We start from the raw sequence: 20,681 nt of genomic DNA on the forward strand, positions 1-20,681 counted from the left end.
CCATGATTGCCGTAAAAGGCGACTTTGCTTGTCGTAAGAGGCAACTAGCGGGATTGGTTGGTCAGACTCGCTGACTTGGTTGATTCATGTTTCATGAGGAGTTTTTGTCAAGGAAAGTGAAATTGCAAATTGAATGTGAGAAATTGGAACGTGACCTTCATCGACTGAAGTTAGAGAAGAAGAAGAAGGAATTGAAAGTAGAAATAGATCGCATTTCTCCTGAATTGAACGGTTCAAGTGATCACGTGACCAGAGACCAAGGTGAGCCAGTGGCGGAGGGTCAAGGACAGCAAGATGGCAGTGCCCATGCATCAGATGGGGACGAGCATAGCGAGTTTCAGAGGAGGAGAAGAAGCTCGGTACAGAGTCTCAAGATGCAAGTAAGGGCAGAGTCGACCAAGCCAATGTATCGAAGTCAACTCAAGATCAGACTTAAAACATGATCTGCATAATTATAAGACTTAGATATGTAGAAATCAATCATCATTATCATCATCATCACCACCACCACCACCAACACCACCACCATCATCATCATCATCATCATCATCACCATCGTTATAATAAACTGTTTGGGCATCATCATCATCATCATCATTATTATTATTTTAATAAACTGTTTGGGCCTGAAAGCTCTCATGTGCATGCGTGTGTTCCTTAACGCAGGGTATCATGTTGCAGGGTGTGATGCGGTGGTTGCTGGATGTGTTGGGCCGTACGGTGCAGTGCTGCACGATGGCTCGGAGTACACGGGGGTCTATGCGGAGAAGATGACCAGAGAGGTGAGATGTCTTGTTACACTGCAATTTACTGAATAATTCAGAAGGGGTTTAGACCTGTGAAGATCCAGGGTAGAATAGGTCTTCAGCAACCCATGCTTGCCATAAAAGGCGACTATGCTTGTCGTAAGAGGCGACTAACGGGATCGGGTGGTCAGGTTCACTGACTTGGGTGATGCTTGTCATCGATCCCAATTGCGTGGATCGATGCTCAGGATATCAATCACTGGATTGTCTGGTCCAGACTCGATTATTAAAAGACCGCTGTCATATAGCTGGAATATTGCTGAGTGTGGCGTTAAACAACAAACAAACAAACAAACAGAAGGGGTTTAGATTTGAACACTAAACTGAACTGATACTTAAGAAGCACATAATAGTCACTAGTCGTGGGATGATACACCGATGCATCGGTGAATCGCGAATTTTATTCTCGATACAAGTAACGATCACAATCACGCACCAAGATAAGAGTATCGATTCTTACCTTAAATGTATTCTTTATTAAATGTTACACCAAACAATAATTACTAGTGATAATTAGGGGATGGGATTCAAGGGACACAACTCTTGCAGGACTGCTAAGCATTTTGAACACAAATTATAAATTATTTCTGAATGTTGACACTGATGAAATAAACTCTTAAATATTATTTTTCATCATGTTCCATAATACTGTGACCTCATACTGAGGTGAGGTGGATTGCTGGTCTCACTGTGACCTCATACAGAGGTGGGGTTGATTGTTGATCTCACTGTGACCTCATACTGAGGTGGGGTTGATTGCTGATCTCACTGTGACCTCATACTGAGGTGGGGTTGATTGCTGATCTCACTGTGACCTCATACTGAGGTGGGGTTGATTGTTGATCTCACTGTGACCTCACACTGAGGTGGGGTTGATTGCTGATCTCACTGTGACCTCATACTGAGGTGGGGTTGATTGCTGATCTCACTGTGACCTCATACTGAGGTGGGGGAGATTCCTGATCTCATGGTGACCTCATACTGAGGTGGGGTTGATTGCTGACCCCACTGTGACCTCATACTGAGGTGGTGTGATTGTTGATCTCACTGTGACCTCATACTGAGGTGGGGTTGATTGCTGATCTCACTGTGACCTCAAACTGAGGTGGGGTGCATTGTTGATCTCACTGTGACCTCACACTGAGGTGGGGTTGATTGTTGATCTCACTGTGACCTCTTACTGAGGTGGGGTGAATTGCTGATCTCACTGTGACCTCATACTGAGGTGGGGTGCATTGCTGATCTCATGGTGACCTCATACTGAGATGGGGTTGATTGCTGATCTCACTGTGACCTCATACTGAGGTGGGGTTGATTGCTGATCTCACTGTGACCTCATACTGAGGTGGGGTGCATTGCGGATCTCACTGTGACCTCATACTGAGGTAGGGTTGATTGCTGATCTCACTGTGACCTCATACTGAGGTGGGGGGGGGGGATTCCTGATCTCATGGTGACCTCACACTGAGGTGGGGTTGATTGTTGATCTCACTGTGACCACATACTGAGGTGGGGTTAATTGTTGATCTCACTGTGACCTCATACTGAGGTGGGGTGAATTGCTGATCTCACTGTGACCTCATACTGAGGTGGGGGAGATTGCTGATCTCATGGTGACCTCATACTGAGGTGGGGTTGATTGCTGACCTCACTGTGACCTCATACGGAGGTGGGGTGCATTGTTGATCTCACTGTGACCTCATACTGAGGTGGGGTTGATTGTTGATCTCACTGTGACCTCATACTGAGGTGGGGTGGATTGTTGATCTCACAGTGACCTCATACTGAGGTGGGGTTGATTGCTGATCTCATGGTGACCTCATACTGAGGTAGGGTGGATCGCTGATCTCACTGTGACCTCATACTGAGGTGGGGTTGATTGTTGATCTCACTGTGACCTCATACTGAGGTGGGGTTGATTGCTGATCTCACTGTGACCTCATACTGAGGTAGGGTGGATCGCTGATCTCACTGTGACCTCATACTGAGGTGGGGTTGATTGCTGATCTCACTGTGACCTCATACTGAGGTAGGGTGGATCGCTGATCTCACTGTGACCTCATACTGAGATGGGGTTGATTGCTGATCTCACTGTGACCTCATACTGAGGTGGTGTGGATTGCTGACCTCACCATGATCTCACACTGAGACGTGGTTGTCCTGTTGTGTCACTGTGACCTGGCTGACCTGTTGTGTCACTGTGACCTGGCTGACCTGTTGTGTCACTGTGACCTGGCTGTCCTGTTGTGTCACTGTGACCTGGCTGACCTGTTGTGTCACTGTGACCTGGTTGTCCTGTTGTGTCACTGTGACCTGGCTGACCTGTTGTGTCACTGTGACCTCATACTGAGACCTGGCTGTCCTGTTGTGTCACTGTGACCTGGCTCTCCTGTTGTGTCACTGTGACCTGGCTGACCTGGTGTGTCACTGTGACCTGGCTGACCTGTTGTGCCAATGTGACCTGGCTGTCCTGTTGTGTTACTGTGACCTGGCTCTCCTGCTGTGTCACTTTGACCTGGTTTCCCCTACTGTGTCACTTTGACCTGGCTGACCTGTTGTGTCACTGTGACCTGGCTTTCCTGTTGTGTCACTGTGATCTGGCTGTCCTGTTGTGTCACTGTGATCTGGCTGTCCTGTTGTGTCACTGTGACCTGGCTGACCTGTTGTGTCACTGCGACCTGGCTGTCCTGTTGTGTCACTGTGACCTGGCTGACCTGTTGTGTCACTGTGACCTGGTTGTCCTGTTGTGTCACTGTGACCTGGCTGTCCTGTTGTGTCACTGTGACCTGGCTGACCTGTTGTGTTACTGTGACCTGGCTGACCTGTTGTGTCACTGTGACCTGGCTGTCCTGTTGTGTCACTGTGACCTGGCTGACCTGTTGTGTCACTTACTGGCTCTCCTGTTGTGTCACTGTGACCTGGCTGTCATCATACACTGTCAGGAGGATCAATGGTCTCACTGTGATTTGTTTGCAAAATATTTTGTTGTCAGCAGGTATTCTTACTGCCTAGTTTCAGTTATTGCATGTCATTAGAACAAATTATGTTCTCAGAAATATATGAAAAATTAAATGTTGCCATAGGGTAAATAATCCCAAAGTAAAAGAAATGTTTGAAAATCAATCACTCACTCACTCATTCACTCACTCACTCACTCACCCAAACCTACCCACCCATTACTCACTCACTCACTCACTCACTCACTCACTCACTCACTCACTCACTCACTCACTCACTCACCCAAAACTACCCACCCATCCACCCACCCACCGACTCACTCACTCACTCACTCGCCCAACTCACTCGCCTGCCCAACTCACTCAACAAACTCACTCACTCACTCACTTTTTTCAGGAACTGAAGACATGGCACCGTCCACGTGTGGAAGCGCTACTGGGTCACGGAGCGGACATGTTGGCAGTGGACACCATACCAGTCCAGAAAGAGGCTGAGGCCATTGTCGACCTGCTGTCCGAGTACCCTGAGGCTAGAGCGTGGGTGTGCTTTTCTTGCAAGGTACTTACTTTCAAAACTTGTACTGGGAGGTAGCCTAGTGTTTCAAGTGTTTGCTTGTCGTGCAAGATACTTCAAGTATCATACAGGCCTGAAAGTACCTTAAATTTTGCAGTCTGGATTTAAAAAAGGCCTTAAATCTGACAGCCTGGACTTGAAAAGGCCTTAAATATAGCAATCTGGTCTTGTAAAGGCCTTAAATATAGCAATCTGGTCTTGTAAAGGCCTTAAATATAGCAATCTGGTCTTGTAAAGGCCTTAACTTTGGCAATCCGCACATAAAAAGGCCTTAAATTTGACAGTCTGGACTTGAAAAGGCCCTCAATTTGACAGTCGGGACTTGAAAAGGCCTTCAATTTGGCAATATGGACTTGAAAAAGCCTTAAATATGACAGTCTGGACTTGAAAGGCCTTAAATATAGCAATCTGGTCTTGTAAAGGCCTTAACTTTGGTAATCTGCACATGAAAAGGCCTTGAATTTGACAGTCTGGTCTTGCAAAGGCCTTAAATTTGCAATCTGGACTTGAAAAGGCCTTAAATTTGACAGTCTGGACTTGAAAAGGCCTTAGATTTGACAGTCTGGACTTGATGGGGCCTTACGTTTTTTGTGAAAGTTCTTGAAGAGGCCTTAAATGCAATGTAGTTAACTACATGTGAATAAAAACTGCCGGTCAAAAGAAAGTGTACACCCATGTTTGATGGTGACTAAGAATGAAAGAAAGTAGAATGGTTATGGTTTTGATTTGATGCAGGTATCATTATTTAGTTGTGTTTTGGACCTAAAGTTTGCAGTGTTTCAGAGGCTGTTTTCACCCTTGTAATATTGCTTTGCTAAAATTCAAATCCAATTTTCAAGTGAATACTTTCTCTTTTGCCTGGCACTTTAGTACACTCATTTTTTAATCTTGATAATGTATGATTATATCATGTACCTGTCACAAAATATTGGTCCTCAACTCGATCAACAAATAATATTGCAACGCTTGTATGTGGTCTTAAATATTTTTGAACGGCATTCGGATGGAGCCATTCTGACAGTGAAAGTAAGTCAGAATGTCCAACTGAAACTTGGGTACTGCTTTAGCCTTGTGAGGTGTGAACATTGATTGAAGAGTACATACATGACACATAGATAGATGTACTTGGTCCTGTAATGGCGTGTGGTCCTCATAACAGCTCGCATACCACAAATTCGGGGAACTTAAGCAATACTAGATGGGTGACCATCTTCCGCAGCGTTTATGGAGCTTCAGTCCTGCAGACATGCATCATGCCAACATTCATTATATAACGCTCTTAAATTCCTCTCTTGGTAGACATGATTCTACATTCGTCACCACTCGCCTCTTTCCGTAACCTGCAAGAAGACTCGTCTCCCTTTCGATGAATGTTATGTGCGAAAATACGACAAACCAATCAGAATGCTCGTATGACTTCATGTTCTTCTGTTAAAGAATCCCTCAGGAATAATTTTTGATTTTACACGTCACGCATCTAAAATATACCCAAGATACAGTTAGATATGTTCAATCATACTGTATAATGCTGCATGTCCCGATATGCTCTAAATTTCATCTGAAATACATATAATATATGCGGAAATATACGTGAATCATTACGCAACGAGTTGACAATTCCTTTAGCTATGCCCCTTTGCGCTTAGACGGAACCCGGTCGCAAAAATGGTCACTTCAGGGTCACGAGTCCCTATTGGGCTTGTTCTGGAAAAACACGAGTTGGTCACGAATGATGATTCTAGTGAATTCCAAGCAACCATGGCAAGGCATTTCAACATTGCCCAGAGCATAGTTTCCTGTCTGTGCATATATCAGCAGCAGGACACCACTGAGCATTGTCCAAGATGAGTGAGTGAGTGAGTTGGGTTTAACGCCACTTTTAACAGTATTCCAGTCATATCCCAGCGTGTCAGCTTAATGTGGGAGGAAAGCCCGAAGTGATGAAGGTCTCAGACATTTACCACTTCGGTGAAACCCACGAGCACGGGTATGGTGCTGACAAACTTAGAAACATAATCGGGGCGAACCCGGGATTCGAACCCACAATCATAGGTTTCTGGCGTGCCCAAGGAACGCAACTCTGCACAGCGAATCGCGGCGCCTTAGACGACTGGGCCACCTGTGCCCCCTTGTCCAAGATGAAGGAGAGGCCATGTCACCACAGCATCACACGATTGCTACATCCGGTGCTTCACCTTCGAAACTGCAACATACACTGTTTCATAAATTCCTGGTTGATGTCCCTTATTTACAAGAAGGCCCTATTTTACCTCAACATAATTGACGGTGGCTGCATTGGTGGTGATTACGTCATGAGTGACTTCCCCAACGTTGTCATGGTTTTGTTTCAAGTTACTTCTTCAAAGGAGAGATCTAATTCATATTAAGGGCAACTAATAACGGTTGTGTAACTGCTCTGTCAGGACCAGGGCACCATGTTCCCTCACAGCATGAGTCTGTACTGATTTCCTGTGAGCTCAGAATGTGAACGTACTGCCGTGGCCGTCATTGTCCTGGATCTCAATCCAATTGAACATCTGTGGGACGAGCTTGAAATGTGTTTACGTTAACGTCAACCAGAGCCACAGAATCTGCAGCAATTATGCCAGGCTCTTTAGGGAGGATGGGCCGTCATGCCACAGACTTCTTGTTTTCATGGGCAGGAGGCTTTGTGACTGCCATGCTTGAGGTAGCGACAAAACCGGCACCTGCAAAGACTTCCCCGTTACGTCCCGACCCATGAAGATCAGAGTAGAACAGGGCCCACTTGCACAAAGCGATCTTAGCGCTAAGATGATCGTAACTCCCATACTTTAGCATAGGCTTACAATAGTCTTAGCGCTAAGATCTCTTTGTGCAAGTGGGCCCTGGTCTTGGCATCCCTTGCTGGCCGTGATAGGCGACTTACTTGTCGTAAGAGGTGACGAACGGGATAGGTGGTCAGGCTCGCTGACTTGGTTCATGCATGTCATTGTATCCCAATTGTGTGGATCGATGCTCTTGATGATCACTGGATTGTCTGGTCCAGACTCGATTATTTACAGACCGCCGTCGTATAGCTGGAATATTGCTGAGTGGCGTTAAACAAACAAACAAATGTCCCATGTCCTATGTATCGCTTATAAAGCGCAATAGCAAAAGTCGCAAAATGAATCTCGTGACAGCAACATATATGTTTCCTTTTGGGGGAGTACATATAGCCATTCCCTTGTTACTGGCCTGCTGCATATGCAATAATGAACACTGTATCACAATCCATATCATGCACATAGGACGGAGGCGCGACATGCCACGGGGAGAGGTTCTCGGAGGCTGTGCAAAGCGTGGTTCAGTCGGACCAGGTGATAGGCGTTGGTGTGAACTGTACAGCTCCGGACCTTGTCAGTGACCTGCTGGGGAGTGTCCAGCATCTCGGACTCCGGAAGCCGGTGGTGGTCAAGCCAAACAGTGGGGAGGAGTGGCTGCCTCATACGGGGTAAGGATGTGCTGGGATAGTAACTCTGGCAGTGTAGGTTATTTCGGAAATATAAGATTAGTGGAGTTGTTTTTTGTACAATAAAACACTGCAGTGAAAATAAACCATGATGGGTGAAGATTATCTTACGTTGTAAACCTCCAGTGACGTCATCCTATTGTTCTCCAGTCAGGTTTAATCTCATAAACAGGGACGTTGTAATATCCCTGGGATTTAATTGATACAACTTCTGTTTAGATTGTAACATATGAATGTTTCTGGCTTGAAATTCATAAAGTGTAAAATCAAATGACAAATGTTATCTATGTATGTATTCCCAAGGACTGAACCTTCATATCTGTAGTCCAGTGAGTGTATGTGTGGATGAGTGAGTGAGTGAGTGGGTTGAGTGAGTGAGTGAGTGAGTGAGTGAGTGGATGAGTTGATGAGTGAGTGAGTGAGTGGGTTGAGTGAGTGAGATGAGTGGGTGAGTGAGTGAGTGGGTTGAGTGGGTTGAGTGAGTGAGTGGGTTGAGTGGGTGGGTTGAGTGGGTTGAGTGAGTGATTGAGTGGGTTGAGTGAGTGAGTGGGTGGGTTGAGTGAGTGAGTGAGTGGGTTGAGTGAGTGAGTGAGTGGGTTGAGTGAGGGAGTGGGTTGAGTGAGTGAGTGAGTGAGTGAGTGGGTTGAGTGGGTGAGTGAGTGAGTGGGTTGAGTGAGTGAGTGGGTTGAGTGAGTGAGTAGGTTGAGTGGGTGAGTGAGTGAGTGAGTGAGTGGGTTGAGTGAGTGAGTGGGTTGAGTGAGTGAGTGAGTGGGTTGAGTGAGTGAGTGAGTAGGTTGAGTGGGTGAGTGAGTGAGTGAGTGAGTGGGGTGAGTGGGTTGAGTGGGTTGCGTGAGTGAGTGAGTGGGTTGAGTGAGTGGGTTGAGTGAGTGAGTGGGTTGAGTGAGTGAGTGGGTTTGGGGTAGATGAGTGAGTGGGTTGAGTGTATGGATGGGTGGGTTTGGGGTGGGTGAGTGAGTGAGTGGGTTGAGTGTATGGGTGGGTGGGTTTGGGGTGGGTGAGTGAGTGAGTGAGTGGGTAGAGTGAGTGAGTGAGTGAGTGAGAGGGTTGAGTGAGTGAGTTGGTTGAGTGAGTGAGTAGTTTGAGTGGGTGGGTGGGTTTGGGTTGGGTGAGTGGATGCGTGAGTGAGTGTTCAGGATGTTTATTGGCACATCAAGGGTGGATCCAGCATTTTTAAAATGGAGAGGTCCGAAATATCAAAATCTTCGCTGCCTACCACAAAGAGGAATGGGGGGGACACCCTGGATCCGCCTATGCTCATGTTTGATTTCAGACTTTTCTTGTATAAGACAACATATGGATCCAATCTTAATACTGTATCAAGTCTTTCAAGGGATAATTATCTTGAGCTGAGGTATCTTCTCAGATTGAAACACTTTTAGAAAGTATGTCACACTAATACTAGATTCACATAATACTAGATTCACATAATACTAGATTCATGAACATGTGAGACATTGGGGAAAAAATGGAAATATGTATCTTTTTTAAACAAAGTTCTTAAAAGTGAGGTTTATGGAATAATTGATCAGTTTGTGGAACTGCCTCTGTGGTCTAGTGGTAGAATCGCCTGGAGAGGGGAAGATCTGGGGTTTGATCCCTGGCCGTGTCATATCAAAAGACGTTAAAATATGGTACTTGTTATTACCCTGCCTGGCGCTCAGCAATAATGGGAAACAAGGACTGGTCGGATCGGGGTCAGTATACTGTGTCTGAGTGGGGTATTCGTGTTAAACTGCAGCATGGTATCTCAGTGGGCTAGCACTATAAAATCGGAATGCGTCCGGACTAGTACAAGCAGCCACACACACACACATGTCAGTAATCTCGACATTAAACCCCATGTCATCTCACCTTATGCTTATGAAAAGAAATAAGTTAGACAGAAATGTAATCAGAAACTGCATACACAGCAATATTCCAGCTATATGATGGCAGTCTCTCAATAGTCGAGTTTGGATCAGACAATCCAGTGATTGATATCGTGAGCACCAATCCATGCCATCTGGGTACAGTGACACGCAATCACCGCGTCAGACACCTATCAGTTTGGTGGCCTCGAGGTTACCAATTCTCACCCAGCATCCCAATAACTGAGATGCAATACATTTGTATGTGTAACAAAATTTAACATCAAACTAAGGTATCTGATAGTTTTAGATGTAAAGGGATTTATTCATGACCGTATTGATATATGTAAATTTATGTGAATACATTTCTTTGGCGTATGACACATTGAACATATTAAAAATTAATGCAATACATTTCTAAGGTATCTATTTCAGTTTCTTTTCAAGAATTTATCTCAGATGAGAAAAGTGATATTATTCTCCAGTTTATAACATTTCTTATTCTATACTTTCCTGGTATATATCATCACGATACACTGCCTGTACGCTACAGCGCCGTCAGTCGCGGGTGACGAACTACTTGCAGGAAAAAGTCATACTGGTGTCGAGCTCACTGCACCGCAAGTGCACGGTGCACTGAAAACCGCAAATATTCACAAGGTCACGCTCGTCAAATACTCGACCTTTGACACTCAGAGTTGTTTTTCTGGAACAGAAGCTATTAACATGGATCTGTGTCAAGGCTAGGTCGGTGTTTGTAGAGTACAATGACAAGCTGAGGATTAGACCTTATTTTATGTCATTTTCTCAATGGAATTGTCATGTTGGCTCTGCTTTTTGTGAGGTTTGAATCCAAGACTTTTATGACAGCGTGTGCCATTATCACAACAAAGGCTGCTGGTAGGGGGCCGTGGGTCTCACTTTGTAGGAAATGGGGACAAGGAGTTTGTTGAATTGTGTTTTTCTGATGTTATTGTAAAACTGTAGCCCTTTGTGGTTTAAGCAGATGTAGAGGAGTTGTTGAGATAGTTTGTGTTCGTTTATGAACTGTTCAAGGTGACGAGGGTATGGTGAATGCAGCCAGGATTGAATAGCTTCCCTGTGCTTGAGATCTGGAAGTTTCTGAGCTGGGTTTTTTGCTCTGTTTGTGTGAGCTGGTTGGAATAGTGTTAAGTTTCAATAGATCCAGAGTTTGCAGCTTTGAAATAGTGTTTAGAGTGTTTGCTTGCACACATTATGGGAAATAATGGAGCATGTTTGTTTTAACATTCTTTTCATTTATGGCACTTTAATGTTGGCACTTGAATAGATTCAGGGGAGTGTGGAGAAGGATGGTGAGAGGGATGGAGTGGATTGTGGAGAGAGTGATGGAGTGGATTGTGGAGAGAGGATGGAGTGGATTGTGGAGAGAGGATGGAGCGGATTGTTAGAGGGGTGTAGTGTATTGTGGAGAGAGGATGGAGTGGATTGTGGAGAGAGGGATGGAGTGGATTGTGGAGAGAGGATGGAGTGGATTGTGGAGAGAGGGTCGGAGTGGATTGTGGAGAGAGGATGGAGTGGATTGTGGAGAGAGGGTCGGAGTGGATTGTGGAGAGGGGTATAGTGTATTGTGGAGAGAGGATGGAGTGGATTGTGGAGAGAGAAAGGAGTGGATTGTGGAGAGGGGTGTAGTGTATTGTGGAGAGAGGATGGAGTGGATTGTGGAGAGAGAAAGGAGTGGATTGTGGAGAGAGGGATGGAGTGGATTGCGGAGAGAGGATGGAGTGGATTGTGGAGAGAGGAGTGGATTGTGGATAGAGGATGGAGTGGATTGCGGAGAGAGGGATGGAGTGGATTGTGGATAGAGGATGGAGTGGATTGTGGAGAGAGGATGGAGTGGATTGTGGAGAGAGGATGGAATGGTTTGTGGAGAGGGGTGTAGTGTATTGTGGAGAGAGGATGGAATGGTTTGTGGAGAGGGGTGTAGTGTATTGTGGAGAGAGGGATGGAATGGTTTGTGGAGGGGGGTTTAGTGTATTGTGGAGAGGGGTGTAGTGTATTGTGGAGAGAGGATGGAATGGTTTGTAGAGGGGGGTTTAGTGTATTGTGGAGAGGGGTGTAGTGTATTGTGGAGAGAGGATGGAGTGGTTTGTGGAGAGGGGTGTAGTGTATTGTGGATAGAGGATGGAGTGGATTGTGGAGAGAGGATGGAGTGTATTGTGGAGAGAGGATGGAATGGTTTGTGGAGGGGGGTTTAGTGTATTGTGGAGAGGGGTGTAGTGTATTGTGGAGAGAGGATGGAATGGTTTGTGGAGAGGGGTGTAGTGTATTGTGGAGAGAGGATGGAATGGTTTGTGGAAGGGGGTGTAGTGTATTGTGGAGAGAGGATGGAGTGGTTTGTGGAGAGAGGATGGAGTGGTTTGTGGAGAGGGGTGAAGTGTATTGTGGAGAGAGGATGGAGTGGTTTGTGGAGAGGGGTGTAGTGTATTGTGGAGAGAGGGGTGTAGTGTATTGTGGAGAGAGGGATGGAATGGAGGGTGGATTTGAGAATGGTTGAGTGTAGAGTGGAGCGGAGAAGAATGGAGTTGAGAAGAGGAGTACAGAATGGGTGGAGGGTAGTGGAGAGTGGAGTGGAGTGGAGTGGAGTGGAGTGGAGTGGAGTGGAGTGGAGTGGAGCGGAGCGGAGTGGAGTGCATATGGAGCTTGAAAGAAGTGAGTTGAAAGTGCTAGAAGGGAGGGCGACGAAGCAACTTTAATTGGGAAAGTTTGTTGAGTGAAGAGGGAAGTACCCAATTCACCCAAGTACAAACCATCCACTGTCAGTTGGACGTCTGTTCAGTGTCGTTACACAGCACAAGCAAGTCAAGCTTCGTAGTCCAAGGCATTACACTTCATGCTTGAGAAAGTTACAACATAAAACCAAAAAAAACCATCGGCTGTTGGATCAGCTGTTCCGGGGACACGTGAGCGGCCTTGAACTGGATTGAGAAGCATACGTCCCTGGGCCCACCTGCACAAAGTGATCTTAGGTCTATGATAATCGTAACTCCCATATTAAAACACATGTTTAGGATCATGGTAGCGCTATAAAGATTCCTTTGCGCTCTTGGATCCCAGTTTTGTTAGTCTTGTTCATAATAAAAATTCAGCAAGAATTCAAATGACAATGATGGCTTCTTGTGAGCAATGGTGATGCAAAAACACGGTGTGAATATTCTTTGGAAGTTATTTGGAATGTCATTATTTTAGTCAGTTAGGACACATGTGTTGAGACAGGCACGTTTTATTGTAATTCGCAGATGGATTCCAGGAAGTGGGAGCCTGTCTCTGGACGACCAGGTGAAGGCATGGGTGGATCATGGCGCCACGTGGATCGGTGGATGTTGTCGAGTGTACCCGGATGATATAGCCAAGATGAAAAAAGAACTTGACAGATTGTAAACTACACCAAGCACTCACGATGTCAGATCCACGAGGATCTAAGTGGGGGAGGGCGGTCTCCCCTTTTTGAAAAGTTTGTGAGGATTTTGATATTTTCGGACCCCTCACTTCTAAAAGTGCTGCTTCCGCCCTTGATGATATATATTGCAGATGGGCACATTCTGTTTTTTCTTTGGTGGCATTTTTTGTCCAGCGTTTATTGTGGTATTGTGGTATTGAACCAGTCGGAGCTTGTCAGGAACCCAAAGTGAGTACTCATGTTAGCAATGGTCATCACACTAACACTGTCAATGATGTTTGTTTGTTTGTTTGTTGTTTAACGCCGCACTCAGCAATATTCCAGCTATATGACGGCGGTCTGTAAATAATCAAGTCTGGACCAGATGATCCAGTGATTGATATCATTAGCATTGACCTACGCAATTGGGATCGATGACATGCATCAACCAAGTCAGCGAACCTGACCACTATGCCAATTAACTCATATCATGTACCTGTAGTTGAGCTCACTGATTGGTCTTGAGTGAGCTCAAACTCAAATAAGGGGCGGTCGGGTAGCCTAGTGGTTAAAGCGTTAGCTCGTCACGCCGAAGACCCGGGTTCGATTCCCCGACATGGGTACAATGTGTGAAGCTCATTTCTGGTGTCCCCCGCCGTGATATTGCTGGAATATTGCTAAAAGCGGCGTAAAACCATACTCACTCACTCACTCACTCACTCAAACTCAAATAATGTAATCCCCATTTGCATATTTCTTTTCGAAACACAGTTGCACTTTTGCACTAGCCCAGTGTTTTAATCCCTAAGAACAACATCACATTGTCTGCAGGCAACATCAAAGCAATTTATACTGTAATCACAAAGGTCGATCTTCCGGTAAGGCACTGGTCATCTAACGTACATACTCTGTATTCCGGAAACCCCATATTCTGGGCATGTCTAATAGCGTATGTATGTGTATGTAGACTCCCGCTGTTACTGATGACCTTTGTTAATGCCGACGATAACATTCTTCGTAACAATGATTGGTTAATACGGACGATAACAATGATTGGTTAATACGGACGATAACATTACTCCGTAACAATGATTGATTAATACGGACGATAACATCACTCCGCAACAATGATTGGTTAATACGGACGATAACATCACTCTGTAACAATGATTGGTTAATACGGACGATAACATCACTCCGCAACAATGATTGGTTAATACAGACGATAACATTACTCCGAAACAATGATCGGTCAATACGGACGATAACATTACTCTGTAACAATGATTGATTAATACGACGATAACATCACTCCGTAACAATGATTGGTTAATACTGACGTTAACATTACTCTGTAACAATGATTGATTAATACGGACGATAACATCACTCCGCAACAATGATTGGTTAATACAGACGATAACATTACTCTGTAACAATGATTGATTAATACGACGATAACATCACTCCGTAACAATGATTGGTTAATACTGACGTTAACATTACTCTGTAACAATGATTGGTTAATACAGACGATACCATCACTCCGCAACAATGATTGGTTAATACAGACGATAACATTACTCCGTAACAATGATTGGTTAATACAGACGATAACATTACTCCGTAACAATGATTGATTAATACAGACGATAACATTACTCCGTAACAATGATTGGTTAATACGGACGATAACATTACTCTGTAACAATGATTGGTTAATACAGACGATAACATCACTCCGTAACAATGATTGGTTAATACAGACGATAACATTACTCTGTAACAATGATTGGTAAATACAGACGATAACATCACTCCGTAACAATGATTGGTTAATACCGTCGATAACATTACTCTGTAACAATGAATGTGTTAACACAGATGATTAGCATTTCTCTGTAACAATTATTGATTAATACGGACGAGATAGCGAGAACTAAGATATGATTTTAATGAGATTGGGACGATAACATTACCCCGTAACAATGAATGTGTTAACACAGATGATTAGCATTTCTCTGTAACAATGATTGGTTAATACGGATGATCAACGCACAGATAAGGCCCCAGGGACCGGCTTCCCAAAGCGATCTTTTCATTAACAGATACTTACGACAGTCGTTGCACTAAAATCGTTTTGTGGAGCGGGCCGTGCGCAGAGCGAGACGACCTTTAATTTCGCTGCACGGAGAACCCTATTCATTTCACGGCACTGAGTAGCACGTGTTATAGAAAACGTCACACAGCTGTGCATTTACCCTAAGGCTACACTGAATAAAGTCCATGGATGCAGTAGTAAATCTATCCTCAAAATAGGCATGTCTAGATAAGCCGACAAAACGACGGTCCTTTAGAGCGACAACTTGAAATTATTTACATAATTTAGAATTATGATTTAAGCTAATAATTATTGCCTTAGAGACATGTGCAACTACACTGTGCCTTGTGTTATACAGAGGACGATTGACTGTAAAATAGACTTGTTAGAATATATGTCTTGTTTCTGTTACCTTAAGATCTTTTTGCACTGTTATGGAAGACTTTCCCGAGGCAAGAGAGTTAACTGGCTATAAATTCCATTTTCCACGCTTGTTGAACTAGGCTGGTATTATGGAGTTATATTTTGGTTGGACCATCGAGTCTCTTCATAGTCCAATCAAAATCTGTCTCGGAATCGACATCCGGCTGTAAACTGCCGTGCAGATTTCGGTCGATTTGCAAAGCACGTGTACCGCAAACAGATATTTTCCAAATCTTTTCATGCTTTTAATCAAGGAGCTCACATGATTTCATGCACTTTGCGAAGTAAGACCCGTTTTATTACATTATAGATCTTGATTATCGATCTGATCGTCCTGACTGGGCACCGCCATTTTGTTTGAAGCAAATGTTAGTGATATGAGAGGTGGAATCTGATTGGTCAATAGGAGGAACGTAGAAGGGGCATAACACGTAATAGCCACTGGTGGCGCTACGATCAAGCCCAGAAATTCCAGCCTAGTTGAGCAAGGGTTAGTCTGTCTTACAGACCCTGATACAAATATATATCAAATACAGCCCATGCAAGTCTATAATGTTTGGCAAGTCTAGATCACTGCAGTATCTGAAAATGAAGAGAGTCACTGGGCTCCTTTTTATTATATTTTTATTAGGATAACTGAACAACTGTTTTTTTATGTACGATATGTTCATTTCAGAGACTAGATGTTAGTCTAAGCAAGGGTGGAAACTGGACTTTAGAGTCAGTTAACTCCCTTCCCTCCGGAAGATGTTATGGAACGACTTTTTTCAACTCATATTTCGTAATTTCACCGGATTCCGACTTTTTACACACTCCATATGATTCCTTGGGGAACCTGCAACCGTCTCAGTCCGTCTCTTCATACTTGGAGCCTCTAGGGGGCGTGTCCCAATCTGCCACGTGGTACAAGAGGGTTACGTTAACTTCAACTTCAACCTAAAACGAAATCTGTCAAAAATTAAATTCTCTCCCTACCCAGTACATGTTTTGAAAAAAAAATACCCCGAGAAAAGAGACTATCTTTACCGTATTGGACATTTTTTGTACAGCTGCACGGGAAATAACGGTCTTATATCCGGAGAATGAGCGAGTGAGTATTGTTTTACGTCGTTTTAAGCGATATTCCAGCAATATCACGGCGGAGGACACCAGACATGGCCTTCACACATTGTACCCATTCGGGGAATCGAACCCGTGTCTTCGGCGTGAAGAGCGAACGCTTTAACCACAAGGCTACCCAACCGCCCCTAAAATTACGATAATGTCCCGTGAAAGCGTTCGCTTGTCACGCCGAAGACCCGGGTTTGATATTCCTCACATTGGTACAATGTGTGAAGCCCATTTCTGGTGTCCCCCGTCATGATGTTACTTGAACATTGTTAAAGACAATAAAACAATATTCACTCACTAATGTCCTGTGAATGAAATGTGCCCTAGTGTGATAACACTGTCACCACAGTGACGTTATTTTACCGTAGATTCTCCAATAATGCCTCTGTCGTTCACGTAATTAACAGTGAACTTTCCAGGGCGGGCGTTTTATTTCCCCAACGTTTTCAAACCCACGGTAAGGCCCTTATCATCATCGTGCTGAGATTATAGATCATGTCATCAGTCCCTTGATTTGGCTCTTGGCAAGAGTCAACTGGGCGAGGAATTCTACCAAACTAGTCAAGGAATTCATATATTTTTACCAATTTCTTGGATCGATGCTCATGACATCAAACACTGGATTGTCTGGTCCAGGCTCGATTATTTACAGACCGCCGCCATATAGCTGAAACATTGCTGAGCGCGGCGTTTAACAACAAACAAACACACAAAAACAAATCATATTTTTTAATTGTAATGGGCACATTCCAAGTGATTCCATGGCTTTTCATTGGCTTTGTATATGTATGTTTCTATAAAAGATAAATTCTCCCCAACGGACTGCTGTTTCCTGATTGGTTGAGAAATAGAGTGGGTGGAGAGGTGTTGCATATTCCGCTGATCGCTGTTATAGATTTCGTATCGTTATGCAACTTTTAATTTTAATGATTAAATAATCAGTCTGTGAAGTTATTATGTTGAGTTATTTATTTATAAGAATTGACTTCAATTGTAATATTTTGCGTTTATGGATGTATTAACGTAAAATCCAGTGTGCACGGTTTTCGTAAATCGGCTAAACGCAACTTTATTTTTATTGAAGTCAATTCTTAAATAAAACACCGGGCGCCTTGACGGTTCTTGTCACGTGCCTCTGTTCACCCAGCAGTGAATGGGTACCCGGTAGGTTGACATGGTGAGTTTTAACCTTCCAGCGTTGCACAGACAGGTTGGGTTGTATACTCCCCAGGGAGCTGAGAATGAAAATCGAGTGCACTCTGATCAGTTGACCGGGGTAATAATGTAACGCTTTGAGCATGCTTTTGTGTGTAGATTTGGCGAATTATAAATATGCTTATTAGTAGTATAACAAAAAATAATTCAACATTTGTATCTTTTATGGTCAGTTTGTATTCTTATCAGTGCTGTTGATTCAGGAGATCCAAATCAAGATAGGAGGTATCTAATCTATGGTTAGACTACCTCAAATTTCGAAACACAGTAGGTATATTTCCATTCTACCATGACAAAATTAAACGCGAAGTCATAGTATTAGCGAAGATCTTAAATGAAAGGACAATGTTTGAGTGGTTATTTTTAATCTGAATTAGGGGCGGTCGGGTAGCCTAGTGGTTAAAGCGTTCGCTCGTCACGCTGAAGACCCGGGTTCGATTCCCGACATGGGTACAATGTGTGAAGCCCATTTCTGGTGCCCCCCGCCGTGATATTGCTGGAATATTGCTAAAAGCGGCGTAAAACCATACTCACTCACTCTGAATTAAGGATGGGCAGATGATAGCCCTTAAATAATAAGTTTATGGTGCTGTATTTGCTCAAACATTTTTTTCCACATATTTATACTTTGCTCAAACATTTTTTTCCCCACATATTTATACTTTGCTCAAACATTGTTTTTTCCACATATTTATACTTTGCTCCAACAGTTTTTTTCACATATTTATACTTTGCTCCAACAGTTTTTTGCACATATTTATACTTTGCTCAAACAGTTTTTTTTCACATATTTATACTTTGCTCAAACAGTTTTTTTCACATATTTATACTTTGCTCGCATATATGACAGACATTGAAAGTCTGTAGCAGAGAGTCTTTCAAAATGAAGTGAGTACGTAACACGCTCTCCTACCCAGAGTTCCATGCGGCCAGCATTGTACCTTATTCGTCACCAGTCGCATGTTTCCGTAACCTATAACAAGGCTCGTCCCTTTCGTCACCACTCGTCCCTTTCCGTAACCTGCAAGAACACTCGTCCCCCTATCGATGAATGTTATGTGCGAAAATACGACAAACTAATCAGAATGCGCGTATGTTCAATCATACTGTATAATGCCGCATGTCCCGATATGCTTTAAATTTCATCTGAAAAACATACGCTCATTCTGATTGGTTTGTCGTATTTTCGCACATAACATTCATTGATAGGGGGACGAGTCTTCTTGCAGGTTACGGAAAGGGGCGAGTGGTGACGAATGCCTTCGAGGGGCACCATTCGTCACCACTCGCCCTTTTCCGTAACCTGCAAGAAGATTCGGCTTGTCTCGGAATAACACGAGTTGGTCACGAATGGAGGGGCACGAGTCCACATTCGGCTGGTCTCGGAATAACACGAGTTGGTCACGAATGGAGGGGCACGAGTCCACATTCGGCTGGTCTCGGAATAACACGAGTTGCTCACGAATGGAGGGGCACGAGTCCACATTCGGCTGGTCTCGGAATAACACGAGTTGGTCACGAATGGAGGGGCACGAGTCCACATTCGGCTGGTCTCGGAATAACACGAGTTGGTCACGAATGGAGGGGCACGAGTCCACATTCGGCTGGTCTCGGAATAACACGAGTTGGTCACGAATGGAGGGGCACGAGTCCACATTCGGCTGGTCTCGGAATAACACGAGTTGGTCACTAATGGAGGGGCACGAGTCCACATTCGGCTGGTCTCGGAATAACACGAGTTGGTCACGAATGGAGGGGCACGAGTCCACATTCGGCTTGTTCTGGAATGGGACGAGTTGGTCACGCACAGTTCTCCTGCCACAGGCCAGCGCCATGTGATCATCCGTCACATCTTACACAGTACATTCAAGACATTACATATATTTTTCATCTGTTTCATTTTTAACAAGTCTTCGTCATCTAGATGAGCATATGTCGCAGAATGGTTTATTTTTCATTGAGAAAATAATCCCAATACCTGAAAAAAACTATTTCCATTTCCGTAGTTATCCTTTGTTTACATTGGTTGTACGGCTCCGCTAAACGATATGACGTCACAGTCGGCTACCAAAAATGGTCACTACCTCAGTGAGTGAGTGAGTGAGTTGGGTTTACGGCCGCCTTAAACTGTAGTATTCCAGTTATATCGCGGCGTGTCAGCTTAATGTTGGAGGAAAGCCCGAAGTGATGCAGGTCTCCGACGTTTACCACTTCAGTGAAACCCACGAGCACGGGTATGGTGCTGACAAACCTAGAAACATAATCGGGGCGAACCGGGATTCGAACCCACAATCATAGGTTTCTGGCGTGCACAAGGGTCGTCCCTACCTCAAGCTCTCTCTTCTCCCTAAAATTTGAAAATATGTATAAGTCGCCCAAGAAAGAATTTCACGCCGCTTTTAGCAATATTCCATCAATATCAGGGCGGGGGACACCAGAAATGGGATTCACACATTGTACCCATGTCGGGAATCGAACCCGGGTTTTCCGCGTGACGAGCGAACGCTTTAACCACTAGGCTACAATCGGTAGGAATCATTCATGTTACATGGGTTTGGATGGCCCGGTAGTCTAAATTGTTCTTTGGGTAGAGTTGCGCCCCTTAGGCGTGTCGGGATCCTGCTTACGCTAACTCAATCCAGAGATGGAATTCCTCTATTTCTTTCAAACACTAAATGTTTGCCTATTCTACTTTGAAGTCAGCTTTCAACGTGGA

At 44.3% G+C, this 20,681-nt stretch overlaps 1 protein-coding gene across 2 annotated transcripts in view; it reads left to right on the plus strand.

Annotated features, from left to right (window-relative positions):
- Nucleotides 1–14,979, plus strand: part of LOC124110872 (homocysteine S-methyltransferase-like) — a 23,927-nt gene extending 8,948 nt beyond the window's left edge. The window contains exons 5-8 of one of the 2 annotated variants that reach the window (XM_048394049.1): nt 682–782; nt 4,161–4,322; nt 7,610–7,812; nt 12,977–14,979. In XM_048394049.1, coding sequence (XP_048250006.1) covers nt 682–782; nt 4,161–4,322; nt 7,610–7,812; nt 12,977–13,118 — 608 coding nt within the window. In that variant the 3' untranslated portion in view covers nt 13,119–14,979. The remainder of the gene's footprint in view (nt 1–681; nt 783–4,160; nt 4,323–7,609; nt 7,813–12,976) is intronic. The other variant, XM_048394050.1, reaches the window with a different exon arrangement.
- The last annotated feature ends 5,702 nt before the right edge of the window (nt 14,980–20,681 follow it).

Source organism: Haliotis rufescens, unplaced genomic scaffold, assembly GCF_023055435.1.
Source record: "Haliotis rufescens isolate VD_foot unplaced genomic scaffold, xgHalRufe1.0.p SCAF_129, whole genome shotgun sequence".
NCBI lineage: Eukaryota > Metazoa > Mollusca > Gastropoda > Lepetellida > Haliotidae > Haliotis > Haliotis rufescens.